Here is a 22,324-nt window from a genome sequence, read left to right as displayed (position 1 = left end):
GATTGGAGTTGGGAACTGGGATTGATTATAAATCAGCATGAGCGATCTTACTGGGTAATAAAAATGTTGTAAAACTGATTTATGATGATGGCTAAAAAACTTGGTAAATTGACTAAATTTCATTGAATTGTACACTTGAAATGAATTTTGTGGCATATAAAATATCCCCAATAAAGGTTTTTTTTTTTTTGGTACTTCCAGGAAATACATATCCATAGATATCCCTCCTCCCTGGTAAGGAGACCCAGTTGAAACAACACTGTTTTAGTGGAACCAGAGAGAGCATCCAGTAATTAGGAGATCATGGAGTCTAGTCTAGCTTTGATTTGGCATTAACTCTATTTTATCTGAGGCAAGGCATCAGACAGGTCATTTTTGCCTTTGTTTCCCCATTTATAAATGAAGAGGGGGTTAGATTATATGCTCTCTAAGGACTTCCTGTAGATAGGACAACGTCATCTTTACATTTCTGTTATCCTCTCTCAATCTCCTACTTACCATCCCCGCCCCCCCCCAAAATGCTCTTTTTCAAAGCCCCCTTAATCAGCTTGGCATATTGCTCATCTCATTAAATCTTGGTCACTGAAACTTCCTGACCTTAATGTATAGGTCTTTCAAGTACACAGTTCCCAGAATGTGTATCTGAAAGTTCCATACTAGACTGAATGCCACATCATTCATTAATCTCCCAGAGGCTATGTTCTCATTTTCTGTAACTCTTATGGATGCTCTTCCATAGATAACAATACACTTCCCCTTCAGGCAGTACATGAAAGAAACAATGAACGATACAATGGAATCATCCTATAAAATTACACAGAATGAGAATCTGGCCCATTGTTTTCTCCTGCTGCCTAAGGAAGAAGTTGTACTCTTTGGATCCCCATTAAGATTTTGGCTTGTCCACCTCCTTGGATTCCCAAGTAACAATTAAGCAATCTGGCCTTCTTCCCACTTCTCATTTCAATGTGTAGGATCCTTGTCAACTTGCCCAGAATGACTTTAGGCATTTTGAGCTGTTCATCTGACTGTGTGCAATAGATAAATAAAAACATAGTTAGAAGGAGGACTGACTTAAGACTCAGTTTTATTTTTATTTCTATTGGGGAGGGAAATGTGCTTATTTTCAAATTGGAAAAGTTATTTCTTGTCTGTCTTCATGTTTTAGTCTTCTGCTTTCCTTTGTGTTCAGTAAGATGTTCTGAATGTTTACAGTGAAAAGTTTAGGGACACCTGGGTGGCTCAGTGGGTTGAGCATCCCCAGCTCTTGATTTCGGCTAAGTTCATGATCCTAGGGTCATGGGATTGAGCCCCTCATCAGGCTCCATGCTTAGCATGGAACCTGCTTAAGATTCTGTCTCTCTCTCTGCCTCCCTCTTCCTCTGCCCCTCCCCACCCCACCCCACACGCATACGCATGCTCTCCCTTTCCCTCAAAAAAAAAAAAAAAGAAAAAGTTTGTGAAAATGGGGTTTGTGTTTGTAAATATAGAAACATAGCATCTTACTTCCTAGACCTTAGTATGTCTGCAGAAAAGCAGCCTTGGAGTATAAAGAACAAACCAGGTAGTTGGAATGTGGTTTAATTAGTCCATAAACTTGTCAGGAATCTTAGACTCTTCTTCCTAAAGCTATGCTGACCCACAACATAAGTTTGGATGAACCAGTTAAGTTTATATCCTGCGTATCCCCTATAATTGAGGAATAAACATGGGATAAAAACTGAAAATCCTGTTAGTGGAAATGGTTAAGTAAAACTGAAGTATTTTATTGGGGGTTGATAAATGGTTTTGTATGTGTCATAAAAAGAAAAAACACCAGAGCATGGGTGTCCTCATTGTAACTGTTAGGACCAAGGATAACAGAGAAAATTGAAGTTGAAATAAAATTCTTTAAAAATAATTGAAAAAAGAGAAACTTAGGTATATTTTAGGATATGAACATTCAATGAACAGAAGAAACAGATATTCCTAACCAAGAAAGTTTGGTGTTGAAGATATCTACCTTTTCAATAATAGAGGACAGATTAGATATTTATCCTTCCTTTGTAGTAGGAACTATGTTTCAGGGTATCCACGTAGCTGTACTTCCCAAAGGAAAGCTCTACCTTGTTGCAAAATGCCAGCTAACAAATGTAGGAGTGATAGAATTAGAAAAACTTAATTTCATAAATTCAGAGTATTGATTCAGGAGAAGATTATTAAATGTCCTAAGTGAATGATGGCTGAAACTGAAAAACCTTATATGCCAAAGTCACAGAACACAGGTCACTTCCTAGTTGCTAGGAGAAAAAGTAACGATCTACTTCTAAATTAGCATCATCAATGGTCAGTTGTATGCTGTGTCTCTGATGTGATCAAATAGGAAGTCTAGAACATCACATACGTTACATTCAAGTAAAAGATGTTTAACTTTGAATTCATAAATCTTTAACACCCAGTGTATAAGTAACACAGTGTTAGATAAGCAAGCTAAATGATACCACAAGAAAGCAACCAGACAAATCCAGGAGGTGAAACATTCTACATGATAACTGGCCTGATCTCTTCAGTTAGTCAGTGACCTTAAAATTAAGGGAAGTTTTTAAAAAAGACTTAAGGGACATGTAACCAGATGCATTTCATCATCCTGGATTAGATTCAGGTTTGGAACAAACCAGCTATAAACATTTTGGGTCAGCTGGGGAAGTTTGAATACAGAGTGAATATTATTTGAAATGAAAATTTACAAACTGGAAAGATGAAGATTGTTGACTTGAAGCAAGTTACCACTAAGTACCATATATCATTTTTATTAAAAAAAATACAAATACTGTATATATGTGCTTAGGTACACGTATATACTTAGGATCAAACGTATGCTCTTAGAACCAATGAGATAAACACAGAATTCAACAATGATGATCACTGAGTAGTAGAATTAAAATGATTTAGTTTTTAAATTTTCAACAATCAACATACTGGTTCTGTAATAAGAAAAGGTTATTGACCAACAACAACATAAAGACAAGCCAACATGTACTTTATTTTTTAAAGAAGGTAAATATGTTTCTTTTGAAGAAAAAAGGTTCAAAGACTAAAAAACACTTTTCTTATCTTTCAAAAACATCTGGTAATAGTTTGTGGATTAAAGCTTTGCCTATTTGTCTTTGGTCAGTGTGGGATAAAGAATTAAAAAGATGTGAGCTTGAATTCAAACTGTCAACTACAAACATGTTTACTTCCAGCAAAGTCACCGTCTCTCTCTAAACCTCTCTTTTCTCATCTAAAAGAATAATTGTGAGAATTAAAGAGAATTTAAATAAATCCATGCCTGGAACAGAATAGGCTCTCAAAGTTAAAATATTATGAATTCTTATAAAAAATTTAAATCTTGCACATGACAGCTATCTGATTAATAAAGTAGCAAACACTAACATCACTATTGCTTTTAAATATGTTCCATCAACATCAATATGTTTCATGAAGAAATGGTATGTGGAATATGGAATTTTCAAAATCAAGTGTGAATTTTACAAGTTCACTTAGAAGTAGACCATTTTATACTGGGTTGATAAAAAATAAAGTATAACTTTATGACTCAGACCCATTACCAGGTTCCGTATTGAAGCCCTATTCAGTAATTGCCATTATTTTCTCGTTTTGCTTTGAATAACCTCCCAGTAGCCCCAAATGAAGTAAAAATACCACGCAGCTTTAATGTACTTTAAAGTAATTATAGAATACTATTACCTCAAAGTAGAAGTTTTTCGTAATTTTATTTTCATAAGAACAAGGAACTTCAGTAGAAAGGCCACTCACTGTTTCTACCATGAGAACTCCAGAATACTAGGATGAGCCTTGAAGAATCTACAAATGAGGCAAGAGGACATTTGTCAGAAAAATGCATTCTGGAATTGATTGCTCAAATATTACCAAATTTTATTTACCAAGTTGTTATTGAGTACTTACTTTGTAGAAAGCAAAGTCTCTAAACTCTGTGATGAACTATGGCATTCTCATTAGTGATTCATTCACATTAAGTGAATCATATCATAGTGCAAATGCTTTCATGCTGATAGACGTCTAACATAATAGTTGGCATTAAGGATATAATGGGTCGGAACAATTTATTTGAACATTTTATTGCGTCATTTTCATGACAGAGCAGTTTGGAGCTTTGGACTGGGAATGAAGAAACCTGATTTTTAGTTCAAACTCTGCTCCTAATTATCTGGGTAATACCTTGAGCAAATCATTTCATTTTTCTGGAACTCATTTTCCTTATGTGAAAAATTAAAAGAGTTTGAATGTATTAATCTCCCTGGCATTAAGTTTTGTGAGTCTGTGATCTCAATAATCCATATATTTCCTTTGGTACAGTTGCAAAACTTGTAAATTGCTTATTTTACATAAACTAAACTTGCATATAGCACTGTGGCTCTGAGGTTGCTTTAGAGTGTTTGTGGAATTCTAGTGTGGTTCACCAGTGATAAGATAGATCTGTTACCCAAGGAATCTGGTATAACTGATCTTGAAAAATTAATTGTTAAAATCTGAATAATGAAGAAGATGTGTTTAAGAAGTTTAACATTTCGTTGGGGCGCCTGGGTGGCTTAGTCAGTTGAGCGTCTGACTTCGGCTCAGGTCATGATCTCACAGTTCGTGAGCTTGAGCCCCACGTTGGGCTCTGTGCTGACAGCTCAGAGCCTGGAGCCTGCTTCGGATTTTGTGTTTCCCTCTCTCTCTACCCCTCCCCTGCTCATGCTCTTTCTCTCTCTGTGTCAAAAATAAGTAAACATTAAAAATAAAAAAGAAGTTTAGGATTTCGTACGACACTAATATGGGTCAGATGATAATGTAGCCCATGGTATTTTGTTATGCTGGAAAGTACATGACTGGAGAAGTTCAGATATTACAGGCAAAAACAAGTTAACATAGTTCAGGTGGGATGCCTTTGGTTCAAAGGTACAGTAATTTGGAAAGTGTTTAGTTGATCCCTAGAAAGTAGTAAGACAGGTTAGGCTCTTTTTCAGGTATTACTGGCAAATTAACTTTTGAAGGGGAAAAAGAAAAGGAGATTTTCAGTTGGTTTTTCTTTTACAGACTTTTAACTTCCTATTGGGCATATTTTTCCAGATAAAAGTGCCTTTTATACTGTCACCTAATTAGCAGTCAAGTACAAAAGAAAATAGTTTAACTTACGATCTGAACATGAATAAGAATACAGTAAAAAGAATTTCCATTGCATTTAAACTAATTACAGGCATGCTATTAAGTATTCAAAATTAGAACCCAAGAGGACCTCAAGGATTATTCTACTTTGCAGAAAGGCCTTCTTCTCATTCTAGAGATGAAAAATCTGAACCCAAAGAGTTAACAAGTCTGTATCTGAACCCATATAAGAACCTAAAACTGAGGCTTTCTGCCTCGTGTCAGTGTGCTTTTCCATATACTACACTACTTCAAGGTCAAGAAGACCTTTTTAAACACAGATATTCATCTACTGGAGCAGTTGGCTACACGTTAACACCATTTCATTGAGTAATCAAAATGGTGTATTAATTTAAAATACTAATCCTGTAGAGAAATATACAATCCTGTTACTTTTTGAAAATCTGAGCGGTTATAATTTTTTATTAAGGAAGAATGGACTTTGCCTTTAATAAAATAACACAGATGTTTCCTTTGTCTCTTTCCATGGGAATAGCGGGCTTACTGTGATTGTTGCAGTGGAATTTACATTTTAGGATACAAGATTATTTGGTTTTCTGTTAGACATGTGTCCCATTGGAACATCAGTTCTTCCATGTTGTGTCCCCTGTGATGACTGTGAAGAAACCCTGAATTGATGCAACCATGGCTAGAAGATAAAGTTCAGAGCCAACTTTAATTGCTGTAGAAAAAAGGCAGCAGTTCTGGGTAGAAGGAGCGGTGAGCTTAGTTCGTCATTCTGCTTGTTAGCAATTATCTGGTGTCCTTTGGAGTACCAGCATGAAATGCCCTATTGGAACAAGAAGAAAACTGTTGTTGTCAGTTCATTAGGTCTCTAACCTCTTCTTGAATGATCCATGTGAGACAGATGTGCCAGCAGCTGTTCTGTCATGATTCTCATTGTCCTCAAAAACAACGCACATGTGCTTTTTGCCAACTGGGGATGCTGTGGTAGGCTCTAGAGATACAAGGCAGTGTTAAATACTGTTCTCCCAAGGAGCTCCAGCATAAGTATTCACAGCACTTAAAGCATTAAATGAAGCAACAAATGGAGTTCCTAGCAAAAGAAAAAAAATTCTATGTACACTATCTTATACCAATACTAACATAGCTTATTTTACATAAAAGAAGAAAGTAATTAAAGCAGCTTTAAAATTTTAATTTTAATCTAGAGAATAAAATCCAAATTTAGCCTATGGCCAAAAAAAAAAAAAAAAAAAAAAGCAAGGTTTTAATTAGCTTTCAAGAGGAACACAACACAAAAAAATATTTAATATTCTACTTTATGGGGATATTTGATATAAATTATTCTAAACACTGAATAATATTTTAAAAGCTGTATACAGATACAATACTTAATACTATGATTTTATTAACTGTGGATTTTTAGACATTCTCTTTGTTACTGAATCATGCATAGCTGTTAGGAGTCCAGTTGCCCTCTCCTAAATGTACTAAAATCTGAGAGTTTTTTTGACGGAGTAATATTCAGATTCTTTTGGCTAAAGGTAGGAATCATAAATAATCATGAAGACCAAATACTGAAGAAAGCATTCTCAAATGCCAAACTACGTTTTTTTCAAGTGTCATAAACTAGGATAGAATTAAATAAGCTTTGCAGTTTCCTTGTTATATGACCATTCTTAATTATCTTCATTCTCTCTCTTGTTGTGCATGTCTGCTGTGCCCACAATCACATCCATACCCCTGTGTTTCCAAAGTCCAAGAGGAGATGACCTTCTCAGCCTCGCCATCACACAAAGTCCTACATCCCTCAATAGAAGAAGCTGAGTTAGCTTTTCTGTGAGTCCTCACTCTGCAGAATTACCAAGGCCTAGCCTTCAAAGGAGATTCTCCATGGAATGGAAAGCCATAGACTTCTGAAGTGTAGAAGTACACTTCAGATGCAAAGCACTGATACCGAATTGGTTTGCAGAATACCTAGACATGGCCTATAGCTCCAAGATCTTACATGACAGTCCCATTTATTGGCATGCTTTTTAGTTACCTTGTTATAATATCCTTTATATTTTGATATTGTAAAGAGTAGGATACTTGGGAATCATAAAGTCTTGAAGACAGAAATATTTACATGCAGGGGCATGTGAGTGGCTCAGCTGGTTAAGTGTCCAACTCTTGATTTTGGCTCAGGTCATGATCTCACAGTTTGTGGGTTTGAGCCCTGCATCATGCTCCACACTGACAGCAAGGAGGCTGCTTGGGATTCTCTCTCTACCCCTCCCCTACTCTCCCTCTCAAAATAAAGAAAGAAACTTAAAAAAATAAATAAATATTCCATGCATGTCAAAGCTCCCATAAGTTTTCTGGTGATCATATACTGTCCAGTCATAGGCATGACTGTAAACAAATACATTATTTCTGGTATCAATGCTAATTGACCTTCAAAGTTAAGTGAGCTAAAAGATCACTCTTTTAGGCATTTTGGGATAATTTTGATAAATACAGTTAAGTATGAAGGATATGAGGATAAGAACTTTGGATTATTAATGAATTTATCTCCTATACCTAGAATATCTGGCACTCAGGAGGTGTTTGAATATTTGAGGAATGCATGGATAAATCACTGTAAAATAATATATAATGAGTCTTTTTATCTCAGAGCAAAGCAGCTGCCTAGTTAGATACAATTGAGATTGGCTCAGTTTATTTTTGTCCATTTTAATATCCATGTGAGCAAGTTATTTCTCAAGTGACCCAGTGCTACAGTGTGATACAAAATATTAAAATGTTACTAACATTAAAAATATGATTTAAAAATCCACATCATACAAGTATTGTGTTAATAACTTGGGATGTTTTCTTTATTGCTTGATATGCTGTCAAGAGTTTGAACAACATTTGATAGAAATTGTAATTTTTGCTTACTGGCTTTTTTTTTGAAATCTGCAAGATAAGAACACATCCATCTTATTCATCAAGCCAACACCTAACTCAGGGCCTGCCAATATATTCTGATTTTTTGCCAATAAATATTTGTTGAACAAATAAATGAGTGAAATACAGTGAATAGGACAGGTTGTTGCTCCCAAATAATACAGTCCAAGGGGAGAAGGGAGGACAGGATGTGGTGTGTGCTATAAGAGTAGATGCCATTAGAGTCAGGTGTTATCGAATAATTAGCTGTTAAAAAAATAATTTTATGTTTGAATAGCTAAAGCACAGTATAAGAACTTGTTAGAGGGTTGGAAAGTGTAGCTACAGCAGTAGCTAGACAAGATGAATGTTTTCTGAGGGGGAAAAAAAGAATAGAAGTAACAGTAGGTGAAGAATCCAGAAATTAGACTCTTTGATGATAGTTGGAAAGAATGGATCTGTGTATTGTCCAAATAATAAAAGAGACTACTATAGAACTGGAGTACCAGGTTAATGCTATTGGCCTCGGAAACAAAACTGAGATTCCCAGATAGAATTGTGTGGCATGAATAAGCTACATCATTGTTGAAGAAATACGGGAATAAGATAGAAAAAGGCAGTGAGAAACTGCCCACACCCACTCCGTATCCATGGATATGGGTACTGAAAAATGAATAACACAGTTATTCACTGATATTCCTTGAAAGAGTTAGCATATTTTCCCTTTAAGTCACCCTATACTCCCTCCCTGCGGTGACTGATTTGTTAAAAGAGATGATTTAGACGCTTGTAAGAGTAGAAGTTGGTGAAGGCCAGTGGAAGGCTGGCCTTGGGAGTTAGATACCTAAAAACCTAGATTCCAGTTCCAGCTCTGTCACTACCTAGCTGTTTAACCTGGAGAATTTACTTATTTGGGGGCCTTGTCTTTCTCGTCTTATTAACAGAGTGTTAGACTTTTATAGAGAGTTTCATTCTAAAATGGTATTCTTCTGCCACTTTTATCATTCTTATAATCTGGCATAATCTTTTTAAAAATATTTATTTATGTATTTTTGAGAGAGAGAGAGAGAGAGAGAGAGAGAGAGAACGAATAAGCAGGAGAGGAGCAGAGAGAGAGAGAAGGAGGCACAGAATCCAAAGCAGGCTCCAGGCTCTGAGCTGTCAGGATGGAGCTCTCTGCGGGGCTTGAACTCATGAACCGTGAGATCATGATCTGAACTGACTGAGCCATGCAGGCACCCCTAATCTGGCATAATCTTAAGAACATTTTAATAAACTTGATCATTTTTTTAAAGTCAGAGGCACTTTGGAACCTGAGAGCAAGAATGGGGTGAGGATAGGGAATGGAGTGAGAAACTGCTACTTATTAGGAAGAAAGCCTAAAACTTGCCTTCAGACTCAAACACATCTTGGGACATTGAGGAAGGGTGTCCGTCCGTAAGCAGAATGGGACTTAAATTTTTGTTCTGTTTAATTATCAAGAAGGAAATTATCCTTGACTTGTGTAATTTATTTTGATATATCATAAATTCAACCAAAAACTTTGGACTAATCGCACCTTTAAAGATTATGTCATTGTGTATATAATACGGGTAATTCCCCAACCTTGAGAAAGAAGAAGAAACTCCTTTATTGATAATTCAAATTGAATATAGACAAAACTAGTTCTACATACCTATAATTACCTTAGTCATTTGGACTGCCAAGAAGAAGCTTGCTTTAACTTGAACTACCTTAGTAAAAGGTTTTTGGTTTTTAAAGGTTTTTAACCACTATAACTGCCCAACTCTCCACTTTATTCTGTGCTGTCGAGACCCAGCCTGAATTCCCCCTCCCCCAAGTTATTGTTCTGTGATTAACAGGGAAACTTGCTAGTCCCCTTGCAATGTAAATTAACCAGATATATATTTATTCCACCTGGAGAATATTGGGATAAGTCTAAGAGAATTATTGCCCTATGTGGGGGCATCTGTATTAAATCCACAAGCCACTGCAATTCTATCAGGCCACTTAAGTGACAAGTGGAGACCTGCTTCCATACTGAAGTCTGGCACAGCTAGTGTTTCTCTGAGCCAAAAAGGGCAAAGGACTTGAGCAAGAAGCCAGCGTTTTCCTGATTACAAAACTGACCACAGTTCCTTGCCAACCTGTCAGTGTGATTCTATTTTTTTCTGGTAACGCATTCTTCTTCCCAGAGAGGACTCCACTTTTTTTTTTTTTTTCATTATGACATGGCAATTATCACTTAAACATCAGCTTGTGCTCAGACATCAACTGGTGCAGCATGACTGCCTTTGCTAGTGATGGATAAATTTAATAATCAGATTTTTAAAAAGCAAACCCTGATATATAAAATCTCAACTGTATCTCTCAACTATTTAATTTTATAGAATTTGGATAGTAGTATCATTTTGGGTTTTATAAAGTGGTGGAATACCTTTAAAATAACATTTTAATAGCATGCTGATGCCAAATTTCAAAATATAAGTACATGTTTGGGGCACCTGGGTGGCTCAGTCAGTTAAGCATCTGACTTCGGCTCAGGTCATGATCTCGCGGTTTGTGAGCTCAGGCCTCACATTGGGCTCTGTGCTGACAGGTGGGAGCCTGGAGCCTGCTTTGGATTCTGTGTCTCCCTCTCTCTCTGTCCCTCCTCCTCTCACACTCTGTCTCTCTCTCTCAAAAATAAATAAACTTCAAAAAAATTGTTTAATAAAAGAATAAAATGTAAGTACATGTTTGAATTAAATAGTTTTCAGGGCACCTGGGAGGCTGAGTCGTTTGAACATCCGACTCTTGATTTCTGCTCAGGTCATTATCCCAGGGTTGTGAGATCAAGCCCCTTGTCGGGCTCCACACTGAGTGTGGAGCCTGCTTGGGATTCTCTCTCTCTCCCTCTGCCCCTCTCCCCAGCTCATGTACTCTCTCTCTCTTTCTCTCCCTCTCTCTCTAAAATAAATAAAAGTAGTAATAATAATAATGAATTAAGTAGTTTTCTTCAGATAATATGGTTAGAGAGTCAACCAGGAATGGGCAGCTAGAAAAAACTTTGTCCAGGTAACTTAATCTGGTCTTTCATAACCCAAAGATGCAAAGTTTTCCATTTAAGAAACAATTGAAAACTGAACAGTCTCTTTGCTCTGATAGCTCTAAATACTGTACAGCTCACGCCCCTCACAAGACACCGAACATGTGGGTCACTGGCGAGACAGTGTGGCAATGTTTTCCTTGTAATGTACCGAGTCTTGCCAAAGCAGTGAACAACATTATGACACAACATTTGTCACAGCTGGCTCTCTAGCAGGAGAGTGCCAGCCAATTCAGGCCTGGTCCTTTGTGGGTTTATTCCCACCTCTCCCAAATATTTGGAAACCAATGTCTTAACTCATTGGTTGTGTTCACAAGTTCTCCTACTGCAAGTCTTTTTCTTTTTTAACGGATTGGTCTTTTGCAAGAAATAGACAAAATATCAGTGTGAATTACAGCAAATCCCTGTTCCATGCTGTTATGGGTGAAACTCTGGGAGATTCTCTTATTGACCCAGAAAGCGATTCCTTTGCTGATACACTGTCTGCAAGCACTTCACAAGGTAAAGTCAATTCCAGATATGGCTGTTGGGATACTATGGGCATATATGGAATGGTAAAATTGCTCTTGTAGTTTTTTTTCCAAGCTGTATTCTAATACGAGATATGGATAGTTCAGTGTTTTAATGCTTAGTTTGCCGTGTTAGTGTTCACTTTTAAGCATCAGAACTTTAAAAAAAGAAACCTAAACTAATCCATATTGTATCTCTGTGAATGGCTCCCATTTCCTGAATTGTAAGCATTAAAGATATATTTATATTTTTAAAAATCCTATTCATTTTTATCTCCTCAGTTTATGTGTGTCTCCCAAATATACTTAACATCTTATTAGAATACCTGAGGGGTCCCTTTTCCCCTTATATAGTCTTGTATGTTACATATCTCTCCTAGCTGTTTTTATCCCTCCTACAGCACTTTTATTCCTCTTAAAGTGCTCTCAGCATGTTTTTGTTCTACTTTGAAATTTTAGAAATTTGTATATTTTATCTCTCCCAAAGAATTGTAAGCTTCTGGAGTGTAGGACCAACCTATATTCTTCTTTATATTTCTTAGGATACCTAACATGGTGCCCAATGCTTTGTAGAATAGATTGTGGGACCTATGTCTATTCCAATTCCAAGCGTTTCATTTTACCCATAAAGAAAACAAAGTCCCTAAATGCCTATTGCATGCTAAATAATTGATTAATTACTACTTTCACTCAGATGTAGAAGATTTAAGCAGATACCTCGTTTTTCAAAATTCCTTTCTTGGCCATTGCAAAATGTCACTTCATTTCTACAGCTCCTTCTACTGGAGTTCCTTAGCACAGCTTCTTATGTTTTGTACTGTTTCATATTTATTTCTGTATTTCTATTTGTTTTTTTTTCTCATAGATGGCACATAAAAATAGATTGTGTTAGTGTGATTCATGTTTTATAATATAAATGCTAAAGCATTACAATTAAGTCGCTTAATTGTTGAAATGAATGGCTTCACATCTTAACATTTTAATTTTTCTGGAAGCCTGAAGTTTGAATATATTAATCATAGTTTTTTTTTTTTAATCAAGCTGTTTAAAAATTAAGAAAAAATATTTCCGGAAATGCTGTTTCATTATTTTATGGTGATTTGATTCAACACATATATCTGTCCTCTGAGCCTCTTAAATAGGAGATTGGTTTCATTATATTATATAAAAATCTGTTTATTCTGTTTTTCTGAAAGCCACAAAAATTGTTGCTTTCTGCAGTTATTGGTTTAACCTGTATCAGGGCAGGATGTCCTAGCTATACTGTGAAATAGTTCTTGAGTAAAAATTTGATAATTTTGTCTCTGAAAAGAGTATGTACACCAAGAATGCAGTGCAACAAGTAGTTTTGGTTAACTGAGGACATGTACTATTCATGGTAAGGGAGAGTTATGTGATTTAAGTTTTCATTCTGTACTAATCTCTATATGTTTACACCTTGACTTTGCCCTGGGTTTAATTTTTTTTGAGTCTCAGATCCCCTCCAAAAGAATAACTCAGTTATTCTTAGCACTTAACATGGTACAGAATAGAATATTAGCAATTAAGAAATTATATATTGTGCCAATAATTTAATTTTTGTTTATACGGTCTTGAATTACTTCTTATTCATGGGTTGTTTGTTAAAAATATGAATTCCTAAAGACCAAAGACCTGTGGTTGTTAACTTCTATTACATTTTGTAGATGACCACTGTTTATACCACCCATGCCAAAACAAACAAACAAACAAACAAACAAACTTGAAATTGGACATATCATCATCATTAGCTGCGGAGGCCATCAGAGGTGAAACACTGTAGAGTTTAGGTATTTGGCTTGAATACAGTAACTAATTTAGGTGCTCCTTCTTCCTCACCATAGGCAAAGTGGGATTGGGGGTTGTTGCAAGTAGCTGTGTGCTGCTACTTTGAAGAAAAAATGGCTTGTTGAGTGTGAATGATCCCAGATGTACAAGCTATATTGGTCCTATTCATGAAATTCAAAAATGTATGCAGCCACTATGCCCAAAAAGGACTCATGCATTTTTTTCCTGGGCTCCATTATCACTGTGATCCCCCTTTATCTTAGTCCCCTGTTTTCATCATGAGCTCAAGTAACCCCAAGTAACCCCATGCTGGCCCTAAAACCATTTCCACTAGTAAAAATTGGCAAGATCGAAGGGAAGCTTCCACAAACTCAAGCTGAATGTGCCTCCTGCTTTTAGTGCCAGACTTAGTCCTGTGTGAATTCTATAACTTTAAAGTGTTGCACCAGAGCATTGAAAGATGATGACACACTTGTCCTTTGGAGCTGATTGAGCAATGGAAATATGCCTTGGAGACATGATAAATGCTGCAATAGATGATCCTTTGAAACAAGCGCCTCTCCTGAGATAGGAGTGAGTGATTGATTGCCCGCCATTTTTATTGAGGGATACTTAAACTGTGTCTGTGTGACTCCAGGCAACTGTGTATTTAGAAGCATTTAGATAGTTGACCAAAGTTTTTCACCTTCCTAGAGGTTTAAAGGGACCCCTGTAGTGTCAGGGAATGTAACTCTTAGGCTTGTCTTGGCCACATACGTTCCATGTGGATTTGAGTAAGTCACTTATCCTCTCTTCCCTGTTTCTACACATAACAACAGTAAATACAGGGTTATTGCAAGGATTAAATGACACAATATTTGCGAAAGCACATCTGAAGTCCTACATAGAGTTTATTGTTTTGGTCTTGGAGTATTAATCACTTGTGGATAGAATAGAAGGTTTCTAGTATCCTACGTTTGAAACATTTTAAGGAATATGGGGGGAAACTGCAGAATTCTTTGTGCACCAAAATAAGTGGCAGTTTTTGAGTGAGGTAAGACTTAGGCATGATTTCCCATGAGTGTCTCGATAAAGAAATGATCAAACTTAGAGAAAGCATCTTTCTGTCTGACTTTTTTTTTTTTAATGGGGGAACTACCTCCCACTTTCATTAACATTTGTTTAGGAAAAGATTGAATTTCCAAAAGTTGAAATCATTCTTTGGCCCTAAATGAAAGCAGTGATTACACATTTTCTTTCAGAGACATTGAAAAACTGTCTTAGATTATAATGTTCTTTATAATGAAGATTTAAGTAATTGACACAGTTCTGAATTTCATAATCTCACATGTAATAATATTTCAGGGTCTTTTTCTAAAATTTCGCTCTTGTCCATATTAATTTTTTTCTTTAGTATGGCTCTATTTTATCATGTATTTCTTTGAATTAACTGTTCAAACCTCTTTTCTGATTACCAGGACTTAGAAGATTTAGTAGATTTCTAAACTCAGAGACTCTCCTCACTGTGTTTCAAAAACTGTCATTTCTCATGTACTTCCCCCTAAATTATGAATTATAGGACACACCCAAAACAAGGGTAATTTGTATTAGATGTATTTTTAAAATTTTTTATTTCTTTTCCCCTGGCATCCCTAAGGAATACAACTTGTCTTTAAAGCTGCCTGACAGCAGTTACCCATCTAAACTGTCACAGTGTAAAACATAGGTCATCAAATGGAAAACAATTCATAAAAAGCTCCGATAGAGGTTGTCATAGATTATCATCTTTGTCAACATTCTCACTTATAACTTGAATAAGGTAACCCTGAGGAAATACTAAAATCATCACAGCCTGTTGTGAAGTGCATACTCTTTGTATCAGAGGAAATCCAAGCAGAGTAAATTTCTTCATTGTATTAGATCAGTGGAACTGACACGGGTTCTGTTATTTTAACTTCTTTTGTACACCCTTAAATTAGGTCTAAGAAAGTTGTCCAGTAAATGTCCCATGTCCTTCTACTAGTGTTGAATATTTGCAAAAGTATATGTGATAGTGAATGAATCAGACTCATTCTGAATGGAACTAAATTTCCATAAACATCTACTGGATTACCCCTTCTCATAGATGCAGTTTTGCACCTGTAACTAGTTTAGAGACACAGGAATTACATATGCATCTGATAGCAACTGCTGTCCAACTCCAGTAACCTCAGAATTAAGATCATGTGGCTATTTGAGTACACAGTTTTTTAGACCCATGTAATTTTTATCAGGGTAAGAGATTTGCCAACACAAGATTGAGATTCCCACAAGCGGTGAATGGTTTACATTATAAAGTAAATTTAAAACAGTCAACTGTCAATTACCTACATGTATCATTATCCCTTATTCCCTCATGCCAGAATTCCTGTACAGCCTTTTAGCTGACTTTCTAAATGAGAAACTTCAGCTATCCAATCTAATCTGCCAGATAAGTGGTCCTCAGAGCCTATCAGACTAATACGTATTGAGCGCCTACTACATACAAGTAGTGCACATCGTGAACAATGTGATTTCTAAACACCTCTGCCTGGCTCTCAAAGCCTTTTATACTCTGTTTCCACTTTGTATATTTTATTTCCCTCCACACCCCAGAGATTGGTTTGCCTTGCTATACTTGGGCTAATCACATTGTCCTAAGAATAAGCCGGACTCACTCTTGACTCCAAGCCTACCACATCCTGGAATGCCTTTCCTAATACTTCCATCTTTTCAAATCCTCCCTATCTTTCAAGGTCAGGTTCAAGTAACCTTTATGCCATGAAGCCTTTTCTTAATTCGTTATTGTTTTGTTGTTGTTGTCGTTTAATTTTTTTTTTAGTTTATTTATTTTTGAGAGAGAGAGACAGAGTGCAAGCAGAGGAGGGGCAGAGAGAGAGGGAGACACAGAATCCAAAGCAGGCTCCAGGCTCCAGGCTCCGAGCTGTCAGCACAGAGTCCTGTGCGGGGCTTGAACCCACAAACCATGAGATCATGACCTGAGCCGAAGTCGGATGCTTTCCCGACTGAGCCACCCAGACACCTTTTAATACATTACTGTTAATTGTTCTCTCTCTCCTCTAAACTGAAAATATGTTCAGAATAGATCTCCTCTCCCTCCTCCACTGCTAACACCCTAAGCCAAGCCATTGTCTCTTGCCTGGATTGCTATCCCACTCTTTGACAGGTTGTCCTGCCTCTGCCCTCACCTCCCAACTGCTTAGCCTCAACCCATCATGCAGAGGGATCACCTTAAAATGTAAGTCAGATCTGTCAGTCAGCTAACAACCCAGCATCAATTCCTCACTTCATTTAGGATGAAATCCGAGTCTGCCTCCACCCCAACCCCACCCTGGTCAACATATCTGTCCTTTCCTCACTCAGCTCCAGCCACACTGGCCTCCTTACTGTTCCTCCCACATTCCAGACATGCCCCTGCTTTAGTGCTTTTGCTCTAGTTCTTGTCCTTCCTTGAACCCTCATTCTCTGACATGTTCTCTTGTCAGCTCCTTCTAATCTTGGCTCAGATATCACTTCTGGTAAGGACTGCCTCTACCCCCACTGTTGAATTCTCTGTCCTCCCCACCATCCTTCCCCTTCCCCCTGCTCGGTATTCTTATTTCTAAAGCACTCATCATCTTCTAACATAACATATAATTTACTCATTGTATTTATTGTTTATTGCCCACATTCTCACACTAACATATTAACATGTTAACTAACATTAACTAACATATGAAGGCAGGAGTCTTTGTCTTGTTGGCTCACTCGCTGATATATCCCAAATGGCTGACATGTTCGGTAGATGGCCGGGCTCATTAATACTTGTTAAAATAAAAAAACAAAACCCTCTATGTTGATTGGTATCACACTATTTAGCCTTTAATTGAAGACTGCCTGATACTATTTTCTGCTTTATACATTCCCCTAGTCCAAATTATATAGTCATTGAAGATAAGACTCATGTTTTATTATCTTCTTTATTCCACAAGTATCTAACATATAATAGGTATCTAATAAACTCATTGTTGACTTATTAGTACCAAGTTGATCTGCTGCTGTAGCTTACCAGCTCCTGCGCTCAGACACTGGAATATGTTCAGGAAGTAAAAACAAAAATTTAGTGTACATGCCAACATATTATTCTAAAATCCATGCTAATATAAACAAACCAACAACATTATATATGTTAACAACCGGGTACAAATACATTTTGAATTCCCTATTATGCAGTGATTTGCATCATGTGGCTCTGTTGGTTTGAATTATCATTAGTTGAATATCATGTGAATATTTGAATATCATAGGTTTGTGAATTATCCAAATGCCTGACTTCTTTTGCAGTCCTGCCTACCTTTTGATACATCCAGTATTCATTTGACTTTCAGGAGACCTATTTGCTAGCAGTGCTAAAAAAAGCAACATATTTGATTAAGTAACCAATATCCAGTATGTAAAGCAGTTAGCACAGTGCCTGATATGTAATAGGTGTCCAACAAATTTAGTTTTGTCTTCTCACCCCTAAAATGGAAGTTACAACTTGGGGATAATACAGATTTTCATTATCCATGTTATCAAAAATTTTCTGTTACCATGATTAATTAAGTCAGACTTATTGTTTACTTGCTTACAATCTTTTCCTTGGCAGTTCCCCCCCCCCCCTCAGAATATTTAGGTGTTATCTGATAGATACATATTATTAATCACAGTTCCAGAAGAAAGAAGCCCTGGTTCAATTTCTTGTTTGGCAAAGAGCCAATGGCAAAATTGTTTCAACAAAGAGCAACAGTTGAAATACGCTTCTGTCTTTCTCAGGTTCCAGACATGTAAACACCATGGCTCACCTTATTTCTTCTCAATTAAGTCACTTCTTTTGGAAAAAGTAAAACATTCATTATTCTTATTTTTGACTTTACATTAGCAGTTGAATATTTTTTTGGCAATTGAAGATTTTTAACATAAGATTGTTGGATATTACTTTACTGTTGTCTCATGCTTTACCTAAAACCCTGATTTTAGTTTTTAAAATTTTAAACCTGTTATATAGACTGTCTGGGAAAGTTAGCTTAATTGACTAAAATATGATCCTAATAAGAACCAAACTTGTCAGTTTGATGTGAGTATGTCCAGATTTATATAGAAATCTCTGCCATTTACAGAGAAGTCTCTTTGCCATTGATATAACCACATTTCTAGCCATTTATAAGATACAAACAATTGGCCTAGGAGAAATTGATCCAGTTTGCAAGCATATGTCCTAATGAAAATTTAATCATTTTGGGGCGCCTGGGTGGCTCAGTCGGTTGGGCGGCCGACTTCAGCTCAGGTCATGATCTCACAGTCCGTGAGTTCGAGCCCCACGTCAGGCTCTGTGCTGACAGCTCAGAGCCTGGAGCCTGTTTCAGATTCTGTGTCTCCCTCTCTCTGACCCTCCCCCATTCATGCTTTGTCTCTCTCTGTCTCAAAAATAAATAAACATTAAAAAAAATAAAAATAAAATAAAATAAAATTTAATCATGTTTGATATCATATACATTTAGTTACTTTGCTTAAGGAAACCCAGGTAATCTAAGGGACATACTGTATGATAGAAACAAGTGTCTTTTCCTTGGAATATATTTATCAATAATAATGCAAATCTTAATCCTCCCCTTGGGTCATCATAATTCAAAACACATCTCTACCATGAAGTTATCCCAGATTAGTTCAGAACATATTAGTCTCTTTCTACTCTACATTTCTAAGGCACTTATTGTCTCTATCACTGGTTTGGTCTCTATACTGCCTTCTCTTATAAACATCTTTCACCTTGGTAAGCTTCTCAAGGTCAAGAACTACATTATAATGTAAATCCTGAAAAATACCTTGCATATAGTATTAGGTAATTGGTTATCTTGATTTGAGATAGTTTGGGTTTTATATTACTGACTGAGCATGTACTGAGATTAAGATATTGAGAAAGGAAAATACCAAAGAAAAGTAAAACAAGGAGAGGCTTTGGGAAGAAAAATACTGTACTAAAATGTAATGATAACTCTTCTAAGAAAAAAAGGTTTATGAAATAAATTGTTGATACAAAGAAGAGTTAGATAATTACCATAAAACTGGTAGCTTGGATTCAAGCCACTGACTTTATTTAATTTAAATAGAATGTCTCAAAAGACAACTAATCCAAAAGTGTTAACTTCCCAAATATAGGACACCTGATGTAGGCATTAATATTTGTGAAAAGATTCCCTGCATTTAAAAAAAATACAGCGTTCTTGTAAAGTCGAATAGGCCTTGCATATAAGCCAGGCATATCTAAAGCAAAATCAGGGGCACTGGGGTGGCCTAGTCAGTTAAGTGTCCAACTCTTGGTTTCGGGTCATGGTTCATGAGAAAAGAGCCCCACATGAAGCTCTCCAATGACAGCATGGAGCTTGCTTGGGATTCTCTCTTTCTCCCTTTCTGTCTGCCTCTCTGTCACTCATTCTTTCTCTCTTTCTCAAAATAAATAAATAAACTTCTAAAAAAATAAAGCAAAAATATAACTTTTAATACTCTTTAGGATACAATGTGCACCCTTTGAATTTTTACCTTACCTGTCTCTGCTGATTTGAGAACCTTAGCTGAATATGTATTTAGCCTGTATTATACAATGAAGCCAGTTGGAAAAATAGGTAGTTTATTAAGACCGATTTTAATACCATTTTACAACTTCTGAATTTAGAAAAATTCTTAAATAAACACACTAGAAATTCTATAACAATACTTTTAACACAAATGAAAGAGTTTTTGTTGGCTTATGTATGTGGTCTGCATGTTTTTTTCTATCAACTCCTACTCCCAAGACCATCTCTCCTATTTAAGCTTTTTACCAAAGTATAACATACATAGAGAAAAGTATGTAAATCATTTTCACAAATGAACAAATGTGTAATTCACACTCAGATAAAGAAATAGAACAATACCAGCCCTCTGGAAACCTTCTGACTATTCTAATTTCTAACCCATGGATCAGTTTGCTGTTTGGGGATTTTATATGAATAAGTCATACATTGTTTACTCTTCTGTCTGGATTCCTTTGCTCAGTATTTGTTTGATAATCACATTACTGAATATAATTCCACTTCATTCTTATTACTGTATTTCATTGTGTGAATATATCAAAGTACATTTATATGTCCTGTTGAGGGGCATTCAGGTAGTTTTCCTTATTTCAAATAGTACAACTACGAATATTCTCATGTAGGTCTTTCAGTGAACAAGGGTACACATTTCTGTTAGATGTATATGTAGGCCATACGATGTGTTCAGCTTTAAGAGACACTACCAGACAGTTTTGAACATGGCTGTACCATTTATACTTCCCCCAGCAGTGTCTGAGTGTTCCACTTGGTCCACATCTTTACTGGTACTTGACATTTTCTATCTTTTTCATTTTAGCCATTCTGGCACCTTTATGGTAGCATCACATTGTAATGTTTATTTCCCTTTTTCTGATAACTAACAAATTAAGCACTTAAAAATATATATTTATTATCTGTTTAGCTCTACTTTTTTGTGAACTGCTTGTTCAGGTCTTTTGCCCATTTTTACATTGGGTACTTTAGGTATGAGTTCTTTTTTTTTTTTTTTTTTTTTTTTAATGTTTATTCTTGAGACAGAGACAGCACATGAACAGGGAAGGGGCAGAGAGAGAGGGAGACACAGAATCCGAAACAGGCTCCAGGCTCTGAGCTGTCAGCACAGAGCCTGACGTGGGGCTTGAACCCACGAGCCGTGAGATCATGACCTGAGCTGAAGTCGGACACTTAACCGGCTGAGCCACCCAGGTGTCCCGGAGTTCTAAGGCATACTTTTGTCAAATATACCTATTGCAGATATCTTCTCCCATGTGTTGCTTTTTCATTTGCTTAATAAGAAATTTTAATCTTAAATATAATCAAGATTATCTAATTTTTCTTTTATAATCAGTGCTTTTTATATCCTGTCAAAGAAATTTTTGCCTACTCCAAGGTTGATGAAGTGTTACTTGAGTTTTTGTTTTAAAAACTCTTTTGTTTTATATTTCACATTTAGATCTGCAATCCACATGGAATTGATTTTTGCATATGTTGTAAGGTAGGGGGTGATTCACTTTTTTCCATATGGATATACAGTTGACTTCATTTATTGACAACATGTTCCTTTTCCCAACTACACTGCAGTAACATTTTGGTCATAACCTAAGTGACCATATACATGTGGGATTGATTGTGGACTTGCTCTCCTGTTGCATTGGTCTATTTTTCTTTTTGTGGCAATTAATGTATTATCTTAATTTACTGTAGTTTTATAATTGGGTTTAATATCTGGTAGTAAAATCCTCCAGCACTGTTCTTTTCTTCAAGATTACCTTGGGTATTCTTGGCTTTTTGAATTTCCATGTAAATTTTAGACTAAACATGTCAGTTTCTACACCAAAATGCTAATATTTTGATTAGAGTTCTTCTGAATCTAGGGGCGCCTTGGTGGCTCTGTTGGTTAAGCGTCCAACTTCGACTCAGGTCATGATCTCACGGTTCATGGGTTAGAGCCCTGCATCAGGCTCTAAGCTGATAACTCAGAGCCTGGAGCTTGCTTCAGATTCTGTGTCTCCCTGTCTCACTCTGTCCCTCCCCTGTTTGTGCCCTCGCTCTCTGTCTCTCTGTCTCTCTTTCTGTCTCTCTCAATCTCAAAAATGAATAAATAAACATTATAAAAATTTTTTCTGACTCTAGATAAATATGGAGAGAATTGACAGCTTTATAATATTGAATATTCCAGTCCCTGAACACAGTATATCCTTTCATTTATTTAGATACTTTTTTTTTTAAATAATAGTCTTGAGTTTTGA

At 36.3% G+C, this 22,324-nt stretch overlaps 1 protein-coding gene across 5 annotated transcripts in view; it reads left to right on the top strand.

The window, feature by feature from the left end:
* The window catches only part of PPARG (peroxisome proliferator activated receptor gamma), a 136,808-nt gene that overhangs the window by 51,031 nt on the left and 63,453 nt on the right, over window positions 1-22,324 (top strand). The window contains exon 1 of one of the 5 annotated variants that reach the window (XM_058725962.1): window positions 11,487-11,653. The exons of the other annotated variants lie outside the window; for them this stretch is intronic. Within the exon in view, the coding sequence (XP_058581945.1) occupies window positions 11,572-11,653 (82 nt within the window). The 5' untranslated portion in view covers window positions 11,487-11,571. Of the gene's footprint in view, window positions 1-11,486; window positions 11,654-22,324 lie in introns of those variants that run through there. 5 annotated transcript variants of the gene reach the window in all.

This window comes from Neofelis nebulosa, chromosome 4 (assembly GCF_028018385.1).
Source record: "Neofelis nebulosa isolate mNeoNeb1 chromosome 4, mNeoNeb1.pri, whole genome shotgun sequence".
Taxonomy (NCBI): domain Eukaryota; kingdom Metazoa; phylum Chordata; class Mammalia; order Carnivora; family Felidae; genus Neofelis; species Neofelis nebulosa.
This window is presented reverse-complemented; position numbering and strand designations above follow the sequence as displayed.